The sequence below is a fragment of the Falco biarmicus genome, chromosome 20, assembly GCF_023638135.1.
Source record: "Falco biarmicus isolate bFalBia1 chromosome 20, bFalBia1.pri, whole genome shotgun sequence".
Lineage (NCBI taxonomy): Eukaryota > Metazoa > Chordata > Aves > Falconiformes > Falconidae > Falco > Falco biarmicus.
The window spans coordinates 2,326,078-2,338,602 of NC_079307.1; the positions used below are offsets into that span (position 1 = coordinate 2,326,078).

Consider the following 12,525-nt stretch of genomic DNA (forward strand, 5'->3'; position numbering starts at 1 on the left):
TGCAGTTTTGGTCCAAGATGACAGCAGCACCATTAGTGGATGCTGACACCCTAGGATGCCTGTTCCAGATGGCACCCTGACTCTTCTGTCTCTTATAAAAGCCATGGAGTCAGATGAGAGTGATGGTGAGTGATGCATGGCACCAGCGAAATCACAACCATTGTACTATCCCTGCTGCACTCAAGGCACCACCCTCCCTTCCCACCCAGCACTTCTCCAGGATGATCCCCCCCTGTTCCATGCTACCTGCGAGGCTACGCAAGCCACAGATTACATGGGGCGAAAAAAAAAAAATCCAACCCCCAAACATCATGCAGACATTCATCTGCTTCTCAAAGCCTTACTAGATAGACGTGCTCCCGGTGCAGACAGTGCTTGCAGGTGAGCATGCTGCCAGAGGAAGGCAAGCCCTCCCTGCGCAGGTGCTGTGGTGCTCAGCTCTGAACCCCCACAAAGAGCTAAAACTACATAAAACGAGAGCAACACACGTCAAGGAAGCCAATCTGATCCACATCTCCTGGCAGAGATTTCATCTACTACACAGGAGGCAAAATTAGCTCCGCACACCTTTCCCTGCACAGCACCCGCTCCGCCTCTGTATTTCTAGCATCACCTTCCCATTCCACCTCCTGCACGCAGCCCTGCTGGGGTCAGACCGTGGACAAAGGCACTCAGACAGGCCAGACTGATCAAAGGCAGACGGACTAGAGAGCACCCCAGCTGTAGACCCGCTTGGCACCAGCCTAAGGACACGGCCTCTGTCAAGGCTGTCCCCCAGGATGATCACCATCCGACTGTCATTCAACAACACGCCCCTACAACAGGGCTGCACTCTCCCAGCCTGAAAAGGGGGGCACACACGCAGGAGGTACGCTGGAGCTCGCCGGAGCATCTTCAGCCTCCTAGCCCTCTCCCAGCTCATGGCCATCATTTCTTTCCCATCCTTCGAGTCCCAACCCACAAGTACAAAGTGACATGCAGAGGCTGGTGCTCTGCACGCAGGTGTGAACCTGTCCTACTCCCAGGTACAGAAATAATTCCACTCCTGCACAGGAAAATACCACTACCAATAGCCACTGCAGCCCAAATGCTCCCATTTCGGCAGACACCAAGCCACACAAACACACACATCGGCTCCAAAGCCCTCCCCTCCAGCAAAGGATGCTGACACAGCAGGCAGACAAGCCAGCAGGTCTCGCAGAGGGGAACGGCACCTCCCAAAGCCACTGGCCATGGCCCCGAAGCCACGGGGGCCAGGGTAGCACTGCCATGCTGTGCTGCTGCCTGCCTAATCCGATCAGAAATGCCCTCGAGCGCTGGCAGGGACAGCCACGGAAAGTGCGGGGACCCCGCCGGATGGCTCGATATCCTGCCGCGACGGCGATCGTTGCCTACAAGGTTACCAGGACTTAGAGAAGGACATCTAAGGACCTTGATTACATTTCTATAGATCTCACTGGGTGGGCTGTCAAGGACAGGATCACAAGGGCTCCTTGGGAGGAGCTGGCAGAAGCTGGGCCCATGCAGGGACATGGCCATCAGCAGATGGGACCTGAGTGCCAGCAGGTGGGATAACTCCATCAGCAAACATGACTGCACGGATAAAACCAACCTGCAGCTGTGCCCTGTAAATGCCATGAGGTGGGTACAGCTGAGGCACGTACACGACTGCCCTGACGAGTGCATGCCACCAGAGCTGCCGTGTCCCAAGTTGAGGACAGCTTGGGATCGGTGCTGGGCAGTGTCCAGAGGCTCTTCTGTCCCCCTATAGAGTCTTCCTGGTCCTTGACAGGCTGGGTCAGATAGCCCTGCTGATAACTTGCGGCTCACCAGCATGACTATGGATGCTGTCCCTAGGATGTTGACAGCATCCTTTCCCTCGATTACCTTTGGTTCTTCACGTTTACCTCCACCTGTCCTACATCCCCTACACAGCAAATACCCAGTAGTTACGACAGCCTCACCTCACTACATACAGAATAAATGATGACCAGCTGAACATACTAACAGCTAGAGAAGTGGCAAGAGTAGGGCTGCCGCTCAGTTGGAGAGATGGAGCATCGTTGCCTCTCTGCCTTTCGCCAGGTTGGTGCTTCCTTGTGTGCAGAATATAAAAGCTTGCTCCTCCGAGCAGCTCGCGTTAGCCTGCACACACGTCACTACACGCCTGATCATACAATAGCTAAGGAAAAAGACTACGACGACAAGCAAATTGAATACAGAATAAATCCCAAGCAAGTGACGAGTGGCATGGTCTCGCCGGAGCAGTGAGAGGCCCACAGAGGATTTCGTCAACCCTGCGTAATATTAATCACGGGTAAGTTAATGCATAATGTTTGGTAGGCCAAAAAATACATTTGCGCTGTAATTCCTTGTTTGTTAGGAAAGCCGGCAAGAGAAATTGAATGTGAAAGCGATGCCACTAAATTCAATAACAATAAGCCTGTGATTTATCTCCTTTCTTTACCGCTCGAGACCCAAACCGCCCTATGCGCCGATTCACGCTCTCCATCAGGCCTGGGCTTGTGTCGGTTTCTGCCACCACTCCTGGGGTCCGTGAGACACCATCTCTCCCCTCTCCTCCCAGGCTGGGAGCTGCAAATAGCCCTGCGGGGCTGGCCGTGGCACCATGCCTTGGTGACGCTGCCATGTCCGGTGATGCTACACAGCACACTGGGGGTATCCCTGGCAAGCACAGCCAAGCAGTCCCTGGGACTCTCCCAAACACCACTGGTCCCAGTGCCTCCTCCGGGCACTGGTTTGCCCTTGCTGCTGCTCCACAGCCAGCCCAGCTGGGGACAAAAGCAACTGGGGGGCTCGGACCTTGTGAGCCGCTAGCAGATACCCAAGCGTGATGAGGCCAGGGATGTGCAAGTCCAGCCCGTGCCAGTGGGGATGCAGCTTCCCTGCTAAACCATGCGGGAAGAGACAGCGGGTCGGTAATCGCTGCGTGATCATCGGCTACATGTGACGGTGACGCACGCGAGCGCGTGCAGGCTGACTCATCTCCCAGCCGCTCCCTAGCGCCGATCCCTACCGGAGACGCTCACCGCCGTGGCCCAGACTATTTTTAGCTGCCAGATCATTACTGCTGCACGCCTTGGAGCAGAGAGCCTGTGCGAGTGCCGGGGCTGACACATACAACTGATGTCCCTCCTCCACATCGTTAGCTCCTAATCCATTAAAAGACACCTCTATCCTACACCTTTGATAAGGTGAGATGATAGATGGGCACCTATGGGCTCTTCAAACCACCAGACAACAGCCACTTGCCCACCTCTACTGGGTCCCCACAGGGATGGCCCTGCCCACAGAGGGGGACATGTTATCTTCAGCACTCTGTGGGGAGGTGACATCCTCCACAGAGACCATCCCACCTAATGCGGGCCACCCACCTGCCCTGGCGCATCACTTACCACCCCCTCTTGGACACCTCCTGTTTTGGGGAGATGCAGCATTCCCGCTGCTCCTTCACTTCCCCAGCTGCAGCCGGGGCCCGTGCCCTCTGATGGGTGATGCTGTCACTGCCAGGAAGCGGGACCTGACATCACCTTGGCAGGAGTCGGATGCCTACCGGAGCTCATGCCACTTCCCTACCTGGTACCCCCAGCTGCCTACAGCCCCACGCACCTCCAGCTCTGTGTGAGCCTCCCCACCATAGGCAGGATGGAGCTGTCAGAGATGTCGCCATGTGAGGTCTCATTAGCGTACGGGAAGTCAGCACAAAGAAAGCAAATATACTGAAAGAGCAAATACACTGAAAGCTCACATTTTGCCAGTGCTTTCCATCCCCTTCACGGATGAGAAGCGCGGCAGGATGGCATCAGCCCTGCGTGCCTGCTGAAGGTACCACCAATACAAGATCTTCCTGAAAACGGCTCCTGTTTGGGGCTGATGCCCTTAAAAAAGAGATGTGGGCATGCACCCGTTAGCCAGCTCCTGGCTGGGGAGCACCTGCTGCCAGACAGAAACAGATTTGTTTCCCCACCTCCAACTCACCTTTGGCTTTGGGGTGCAGGGGACAGCTGAGAGGACCCACACAGCAATGCTGCATGAATTGCACCTTGACCTCTCATCCAGCCTGCGGGGGACGGGGGGGAAGCACCAGGGACAAAGACACAATGTCAGGAGTTTTAAAAAAACCGTTGCTTTTCGGCAGTGAAGATTATCTTTGGTGATCGAACCTGTTCTGATGGCAGCCCAATCCAAGAGGCTCGTCAGAGCTGATTTTATCGAGATAATGGATTAAACATATCCGACAGCTACAGTTTGGTCAACAGAATGATTTTTGTGAAATTTCCCAGCCAAGTGAGCAGCGTGCCGTGCCAGCGCTTTGTTTCAGAAGAGATCTTCCTTTTCCCTTCTCTGAGTCTTAAACACTCCCTTTTCACAGCCTTCCCCTGGTAAAACACACTTTATATGATCCTTTTACATGAAAGGATCATAACACGTGTATTTCGAACACATCCTCTCTGCTGCGAAGATGAGATTTTCTGGCCTGGCTGATATTCCCCCAGTGACCGCAACTCTCCCCATGCCTGGCCGCCTTTCTGCACACCATTTCAGTGTAGCTGAAGGGGGAGGAAAGAAAAAAACACCCCCCAAACCACCTCCCCACAGATGCCTTCGGAGCCTGGGACCGTCGTACAGTGCATCCATACCCTGTCTCCACGCGGACTGGGAGCCCTCCCACAGAACTGGCCCATGACACCGTGAGACACATTGGAGATAAACACAAAGGGATCGACAAGCCGGCATGGATCCCTCCGTTGGAGTGGACAGACACTCTGGCCGTGGCAGGGACCAAACGCTCATGAGACGTCGGAAAAATGAAATGTGGGCATCAAGCGCTCTTTGCTAGGCGGAGTCTCCCGGCTGCTTGCTGCACACCCTTTTTTCTCCAGGTTTTCACGTTGAGACAAGGGAAAGCAATAAAACCAAAACTCGCAGTGTTATACCTACTGTGTAACCACCTGTCAGTAAATTTATGAACAATTAGGAAGTGAGAGTGCTTCCCAGGGAGCTATTTGTGCGCACGCTAAAACGTTCTTTCTGTTCAGAAATATAATGGGGAAACAACTTCTCCAGTTCTCCCCCCCTCTTCCCCATTTTAGCTTTTTGCAGTAATTAATCAGCTGCCACCACGCTTTTGTTCCATCAGCTCCCGGTCCTTGCGGCACGTCCCGATGCCTCCTGCTAGCTCTGTTCCTGCCAGCTCCTATTTGCCCATTCCAGGAAGCCTCAAGAACAGGAGCTGAGGATGCTCTCCCACCCCATCCCTGCTCCAGACGTTTTGGGTTAGCACGTGATGCCAGCCACTTTAGGGACAGGGCTGTTCCCTGGGCAGTGCATGCCGTTTTCTTCCTGCCATCAGGCTCTTCCTTTTTCCCAACCTTCCCCCTCTCCGCACCCTCGCTCCTTCATTATTCTTTCATTTTTCCACTTCACTGCCTCCCCGTCTCTTGATGCTTAATTCTTTTCTGTGTGCGGGTGTTTCCTTCTCTCTTCCCTTTGTTCCACCAGTCTTTGGGCTTTTCTTCTCATCCTTTTTTTTTTGTTTGTTTTGGTTTTATTCCCCGTCCAGTTGCTTCTTTCTTCAGTCTTTGCTGTTCCTTCTAGATCTTCTCTGGGCTCCCACTGGCTTTGAATTCACTGCCGCATCTTCCTCATTTGGCTGTCTGCTCTCTTGCCCATCTTCCATTTGTTCAGGGAAGGAGGAAGGGCGACGTAGGGGTCTGGCTGGTCCTTCCGAGCCTTTTCCCATCCCAGGGCACTGGTATACATTGCTTGTCACAGGCACTCCTTTCCATCCATGGGAGCAGCACTCTGTCCTAGGCAACGCTTGTGGACATCAGCCACCACCTTTGGCAACAAGGGCATTGCTCTCCAAGGAGACCTGGAAGCCACGCTGGGCCACCTCACAAGTCTATCATCGACCCGATTCTTGGCCAAAGAGCTGTGACTTTAACCTGTGTCACCCTGGTCTGGCTGAGGCATGGCAGCCACCAGATCCCCACGTCCCCTGGGACTGGCCGTGCTCCTCTCTGCAATGGGCTGGACGTGGCTGTGCGGGCACGTAAAGGAGAGGGACACCCCAACGGTCCCGCCTGCAAAAATGGTGGCACTGGACACCTCCAGCTGCCATTAGCAGCCAGGTTTCCAGGCAGCTCTGCATGCCAAGACAGCAGCTCACACACCCTCAAGCACCCTGTCATTGCCCTTACAGACTCACAATAGCTAAACCGAGGGGAATACTGATGAAAATGCATCAGGAACCCCAGGCAAGCCCTCAGCGTGGTCCTGGATGGCAGAACAGCACAGCACTTTGACAGACAATGCTTCCCTTCTCCCGCTCCTGTGAGATACTGTCAGCTCCGGGGCAGAAGCGAGCTCTGCTCCCTGTCCTGCAAACGTACACGAGGCTTGGATGCCACATCCCATCCTGCTTCCACCTCGGGGGAAAAGAAAGTATTTCCCTGCAACCTGCTGCTGCAATGCCACCTTGCATGGTGCTGCCACGTGGTCCAGGGTCTCCTGTGCTGTTTGCGGGCTCTACGAGCACATTTGCAGATGTAGAGCACATTTTGACCACTCGCTGAGGCTTTCGGTTCCCAAAGTGGTGGCTTTCAAAGGCTCCCTGCCTCAGAACCAAAAGGAACCCTGCTCTTCCCCAGCAGCTCCCCTGACTCTTCCTAATGGAGCGTGTGCTAATTGATTTTTCCTCTGTGCTTGCATGCGGATGTGTTTTGCCCCTCTTGCGCCATCCAGCATCCAGCTAAACAAACCGCTCTGCCCAGGGTGAGTCCCCTTCCCTCCCCAACCACTCACAAGCCCCCAGAGAAGGATGTGTGAAGCATTACTTTAAATGCCATGGACCTTATGTGGTTTGGACTCGTGCTGCTGCTGGGAAGATGTCTTTCCAGCCTCAGTGATTTTTTTTCCATTTCCTCTTAACAGCCCTTTGATTTCCTTTTTATTTCTCTGAACTCCATCTCCACTGCTACAAGCCCAACCTCCGGGAGAGTCTCCTGCTTCAATTAGCTGTTTAATTCATCCTCACTGGGACAATTAACCTGGCGTAGTGAGGGCTAGCCAGATCTGAGCCTCCAAATAGAGTCTTTGACAAAAGACTTGACAACAGGTGCGGCAAAGGGATACAGGACACATAGGATGTGTCCAAACATCACCAGCCCCTTTGCCACCCCACCCGGTGAGATTCTTTAGTGCCAAGAGGGGAGAAATGCATGAGAGGGAGTCTCCTCTACCCGCATCTTTGCCACACAAGCCTGGAGATCTCAGTCACCACCCAGTATGTCTGTGTCATTGTTCCAAAAAAACCAAGAGGCAAACTTAGATGGGTACGGAGGGCCTGGGCTGAGCCCTCAGCCTTCTGAGAGTTTGGTATGAGGAGCTGCGTTCCTCCTGTGACACCCTCTCACTGCTGCTGGCAGGATGGAGGGCAGTCAGCCCCTGGGGACCACACCATAACAAGTGGCACATACAGGACGGGCAGGTGAGGAACACTTGCTTTGGACATGACACGTCACCCAGCACCAAGATGAGCCCCATGAACCACCATTGCTATTCCTACAAAACCTCAACCCAAGCTCTATATAAATGTTGCCAGCCCAGCACGCTACGTGAAGCAACAGGAACCTCTGTCAACATTTTGTATCGGATGTTTTGCGTGATGTTGACTGCACATCATCACTTTTCCTCACTATCATATTGTTTCTTAGGTAGACCCAAAAAAAAGTGCCCCAAACCATCTGGTATGGATAAGTATCCCAAGTGCAGGAAAAGCTCCTGAGCAGGGAGACAAGCCTGCTCGAGAGGTCACAGCCTGCCAGGCTTACTTGCTCTCACCCTTTCCCTTCTTCAGGCTGCTTCTGCATGCCACATGCACACTTCTCACACCAAACTCTCCAGCATCTAAATACTAAGCAGTTAATACATAAGCACTTTCTAGGTTTCGAGCCTATTATTGGGTCTTTCCTACAATGACTTAAGAAGGCTGAGCTGCTCTCCTTGCCTCCTCAGCTCTCTGTGTGCCCTACAGCCTCGCGGTAAGGTTTTAATAAGTATCGCCGTCTCAGCTCCTGCCTGGATATCAAAGGCAGTGTGATAAAAGCAAACTTAACTGCGGCCATCGTGAAATCCGTGGTGCTGAGGGAAGCCCAGAGCACAGTCTACATCAGGGAAAAAGAGCTCAACGGGACCGGCACGGGGTGGTGGTGGCTTGCCCTTTCAGAGCCTTGAGAAGCTAGTTGTTATCAGGAAGAAGGAAAAAATAAGACTCAATTAGCTTTTGAGACACTTATGGAAGAGCTACACCTGCATCGGTGCTGCTTTGAGAAGCAGCGGATGTGACAGGGGATGCAGGACTGGCTCCAGGAGAGCATCTTTAGGTGCAAGTGGAAAACCAACCACATGCCCACAGCCTCACTACTGCAAATGAAGGCCATGGTCCTTCGAAACCCACCCTGGCTCCCAGGGTGAGGAAAGCAGCAAACACCAAGACGGGAAAATGGATTGCACCGACCAGAAACTAAAAGTAACAATGCCGACAGCCGGGAGAGGTTTTAATGAAAAATCTATGGCGAGTAGGATTAAGGCAGTACAGAGGAGGATTCTCTAAATAAATCAGAAACAGAGGCCATCTGAGGAATAGCAAAGACCACTATCAAGTAGGGGTGGCCAGTATCGACATTCACTGCCAAGATCTCTGCCAAAGCAGATCCCAAAGCGACACTGTGCTACGCTACACCGCTTCGGCATGTACGCCGTCCTCTCTACAGCCACTGCTGCAAGGAGGCCACCAGGCTTGCCTTTTCCCAGGGCACTGACGGCAAAAGCCACAGCCTCGACCTAAACATTGACCCTGAGCAATGCTTTTCAGACTGAAATACACCCCGTGTCCCGAAACAGCCCAAACCAGCTCACGCCAAGGAGGCAGAGCTGCATCCTGCCTACGGTCTGCCGCGCTCCTTGCACCAAAACCATTTTGTGACACAGTGTGGTGGATCTCCCAGCTCATCCTTGCAAGCTTGCACCTCCCCGGAGCAGAGATGGGCTCCGCAGGGGGTCATACCCAGAGGCAGGAGGGCTCACCCGAGGTCCAGCCCCACAGCATCCTCCACTCAAGCTGTTTATGACAAGAACAAGATGAAGTGGCTCATCTTCTACTTATACAAAAGCAAATGCCAATCCTCTCTGCATTTCTACTTCTCCTGAAAACACATCAGCATGCCACAAGCACTGCGCATGTCCCTGAAAGCGTCCATCCCATCGTCACGAGGTGGTCCCAAAAAAAAAAAAAAAAAAAAAAAAAAAAAAAAAAAAAGAGGAAAAGGGAGATAAAAAACCCCCCTCTGGCTTCCTGCCATCTACGCTCTTATAAACCCTTGTTAACGGCTGTTGCAATGAACCAATCCAAGAGACATATTAATAGCGACACTAAGAGACACATTTACTGTTGACTGCGACTCCCTGGCAGATTTATCGCCCGGTTGCTAGGAGGGAAGGCCAGGCCCCGCAGTAGCACAATTAAAACTCGATTGAACACAGGGACAAAGAATCAATACTCTAGCCGGCCAACTTTTAGTTTTGCAAAATACAAATATAAATTAATTGACCTGAACGGTTGCTAACTGGTCATTACTGCTTGCTCGCTGGCCAGCTGGCACGGGTGAGGCGTGCCACCAAGGCATGCGCAGTCATCCCCCGTGGTCCTCCTGCTGCTGCTGCTGCTGGGATGGCTGCCTCCTTGACAAAGCAGGGCTCAAGCCTTGCTCTTGAGGCCATATTTAGTGACAGCAGAGGTATAACATAACGTATAGAGGTACAACAGAAACAGAGTTTTGCTCCCGTCCCTGTAAAGTATGTGCTCTGCTTGCATGCACAGCCAGGACTGGATGCTTCCTTGGAAAATCCCTCCCTATTCACCCCCACAGAAAGCTGGGTCTTCCCCGGAGTGCAAGCAGGGAGGCTCCCAGCCCTTGGCTGTGCTGATGTTGCCGATGGCAATGCCACTCGATCTGAGCCACCAGAAAGCATGTCCCAGCTGCCAGGGAACTGCATTGGAGCTGAAGCAGGGAAGGATTTGCTTCTCTGGCCCAACACCATCAATGGACAGCATGGTGGCACCTACATAGGCATCTTCGTGGGAGACCAGCTGTGTGGCTTCAGATTAACGCACTGAAAGAGAAATACAGAAACTGCCCAGCACAGACCACTTGACCCGTGCCTGCGTAACGAACAACACATCCCCAGCTCCTCTCAGGCTTCCCTTCAGCTGCAGAGAAACAACGCTGCTGAGAACCACCGTCATGGCTGTGGTGGGAGCAATTCAACAGGACTTGCTTACACCAGGGGAAAACTTTTCCCGGTGCAGTTAGGAATGCCAGAGAGTTCTGGATGCAAACAATCCCTCACCTTCACACACCCAAGCCTGGCAAGTGCCTGCATTGCAAGCCCTGCTCTGGAAAAGGGGCGAGGGCGGTGGGTGCTGAGCATCCCTGCCAGTTCACCTAATTTCGTTAGGTGCAAAGCACTCGGATACTTCACTGGTGTTGACTGGATGGATTAGCACGATTAGAGAGCAGACAGGATAAACAGATTAAACTTCGCAGACGGACAGCTCACACGCAACTCAAAAAGAGGGAGAGGCTTAATGAAGGGGGATGGAGGGGATGCTCCCGGCAGCCCTCCACTCCCCTCGGTGAGCATTCCCCTCTCTGCTGGGGCACCCCGACATGTTCCGGGCAGGAAAATCACTTGGATGGACAGCCACAATGAAACCCTGCCTCCTCTAAATGAGAAAGATACATAAATATATACATATCTGTGTTGGGGGCTTCTCAGAGGCATGTCGAGGCTGAGAAATTTTTCAGATTTGCTCATTGCAAAATCAATACCCATCAGCTGTTCGAAATTAAAGGAAAGATTAGGTCCTGGTTTTATACACGCTTTATTGTATTCTGAGAGCTTTCTACTCAGCCAGATAAATCTTCTTTAAGAGGATTAGGAAACTTTCATTATCTTTATCTAACCTGAACTAACACTAACTCTGAAAAATTAATCTAGAGACCGGACAAAAGCTGGTAGCCAGTGCAAAGCCACAAGGATCCGGAGGTGGTGTCCACCGGAGTGCTACGGGCACCTCTGATCTGCCGGCACCCACATCCCCCCATCTGAGCAGCCTCAGGGACGCTGGTTTCCAACCCAACAGCATCACCTATGAAGTCCCGTGCTAAAAGCCCTTCACAGCCCCGCAGCAGCTTTGACGCACTCAGGCAACCTGCCCTCTCCTCTCTCCCAAAACCACGGAGCCTTGTGCTGTTGGAGCCTGCTCCTCCGCTGCGCCTGGCAGCGCTTTGCTTTTGGCTCTCCTGAAGCATCTTCAGACACTGGCCCGAGCACCTTGCTAACAACTCCCCGACACAGTGAGCTGCGCAATATGGTCCCGAGCAGCAGAGACGGGTCAAATGCACAGCAGGAACAGGCAAAGGGAGAGAAGGAAGAGCATGCCAGAACACAAACCCCCAGTTTCAGTTCTCAGGTGTCCTCTGCCCTTTGTGATGACCATACAACACAGCGACGCTATGACTCAAGCTCATCTCCCTGGCACGGTGGGCACTTGTCCACACCGCTGTTTCCATGCTGCTCGATCCCTGAAGCAACAGATGTTGGTCTAATCCCTACATCTCCATCACCAAGAGGACCTCCAAACCCTTCCCAAGTCCAGACAGCCTTCCACATCAAACAGCCCATTCAGCAAGAGCACGAGGCATGTTAAGACCTACCTTGCACGATGAGATGGACGCGGGAAGTCTTGGGGTGATTGTCTGTCTGCACGGAGCAGGTGTAGGGGCCCTCATCGTACACATCCACATTGTGTATCTTGATGCTGTACTGGGTCTTGGTGTTGGAGAGGATGACCACGCGGTTGTCTATAGACCACTTGTCATTGCCGGCGTACAGGATGGTGCTGCGGTTCAACCACGCTACCCGTGTGACCCGGTCATCCACGGTACACCTGCAAAGGGAGAGACAGAGAGTCACAAACCTGAAACAGAATCCACAGCGAGCATCCTGGCTCCTGAACGGGGACATGAGCACGACAGGAGCTGCGGCACTGGCTCCCCATCACACGCAGCCGGATCACCGGCATGGAGGTGGCACATGCCACAGCCACGCCACCCTGCAGCCACATCTTGCATTCCTCCATCACCTGAGATTTCACAGAAACGGCAGGTTCACCAGAAAACAAACAAACAAACAAAAAACCAAAACAACTGTTTTTTTTTCTGTTATATGGAGGTGGGGAACTGCAGACAAAAATCCCATTGTGTTTGACCTCCGCAAGCCAAGCAGACTTTCCGTATCGCCCTTCTCGCCCACCTCTGCCACCCCCTCCCTCACCCTCGCCGCGCACTGAGAATTTCAGATGAAGCTGTAAAATTTGCTGACAGTTTGGCTTGTCGGTGCAGGGAGATATACGCACCCACTGTCGGGGGAGAGGGG

The 12,525-nt window shown here is 53.0% G+C and overlaps 1 protein-coding gene across 5 annotated transcripts in view; it reads right to left on the reverse strand.

Annotated features, from left to right (window-relative positions):
* Positions 1 to 12,525, reverse strand: part of LOC130141742 (opioid-binding protein/cell adhesion molecule homolog) — a 305,372-nt gene that overhangs the window by 14,915 nt on the left and 277,932 nt on the right. For all 5 annotated transcript variants that reach the window (XM_056322896.1, XM_056322894.1, XM_056322897.1 and 2 more), the window contains one exon: positions 11,805 to 12,037. In XM_056322896.1, the coding sequence (XP_056178871.1) occupies positions 11,805 to 12,037 (233 nt within the window). The remainder of the gene's footprint in view (positions 1 to 11,804; positions 12,038 to 12,525) is intronic.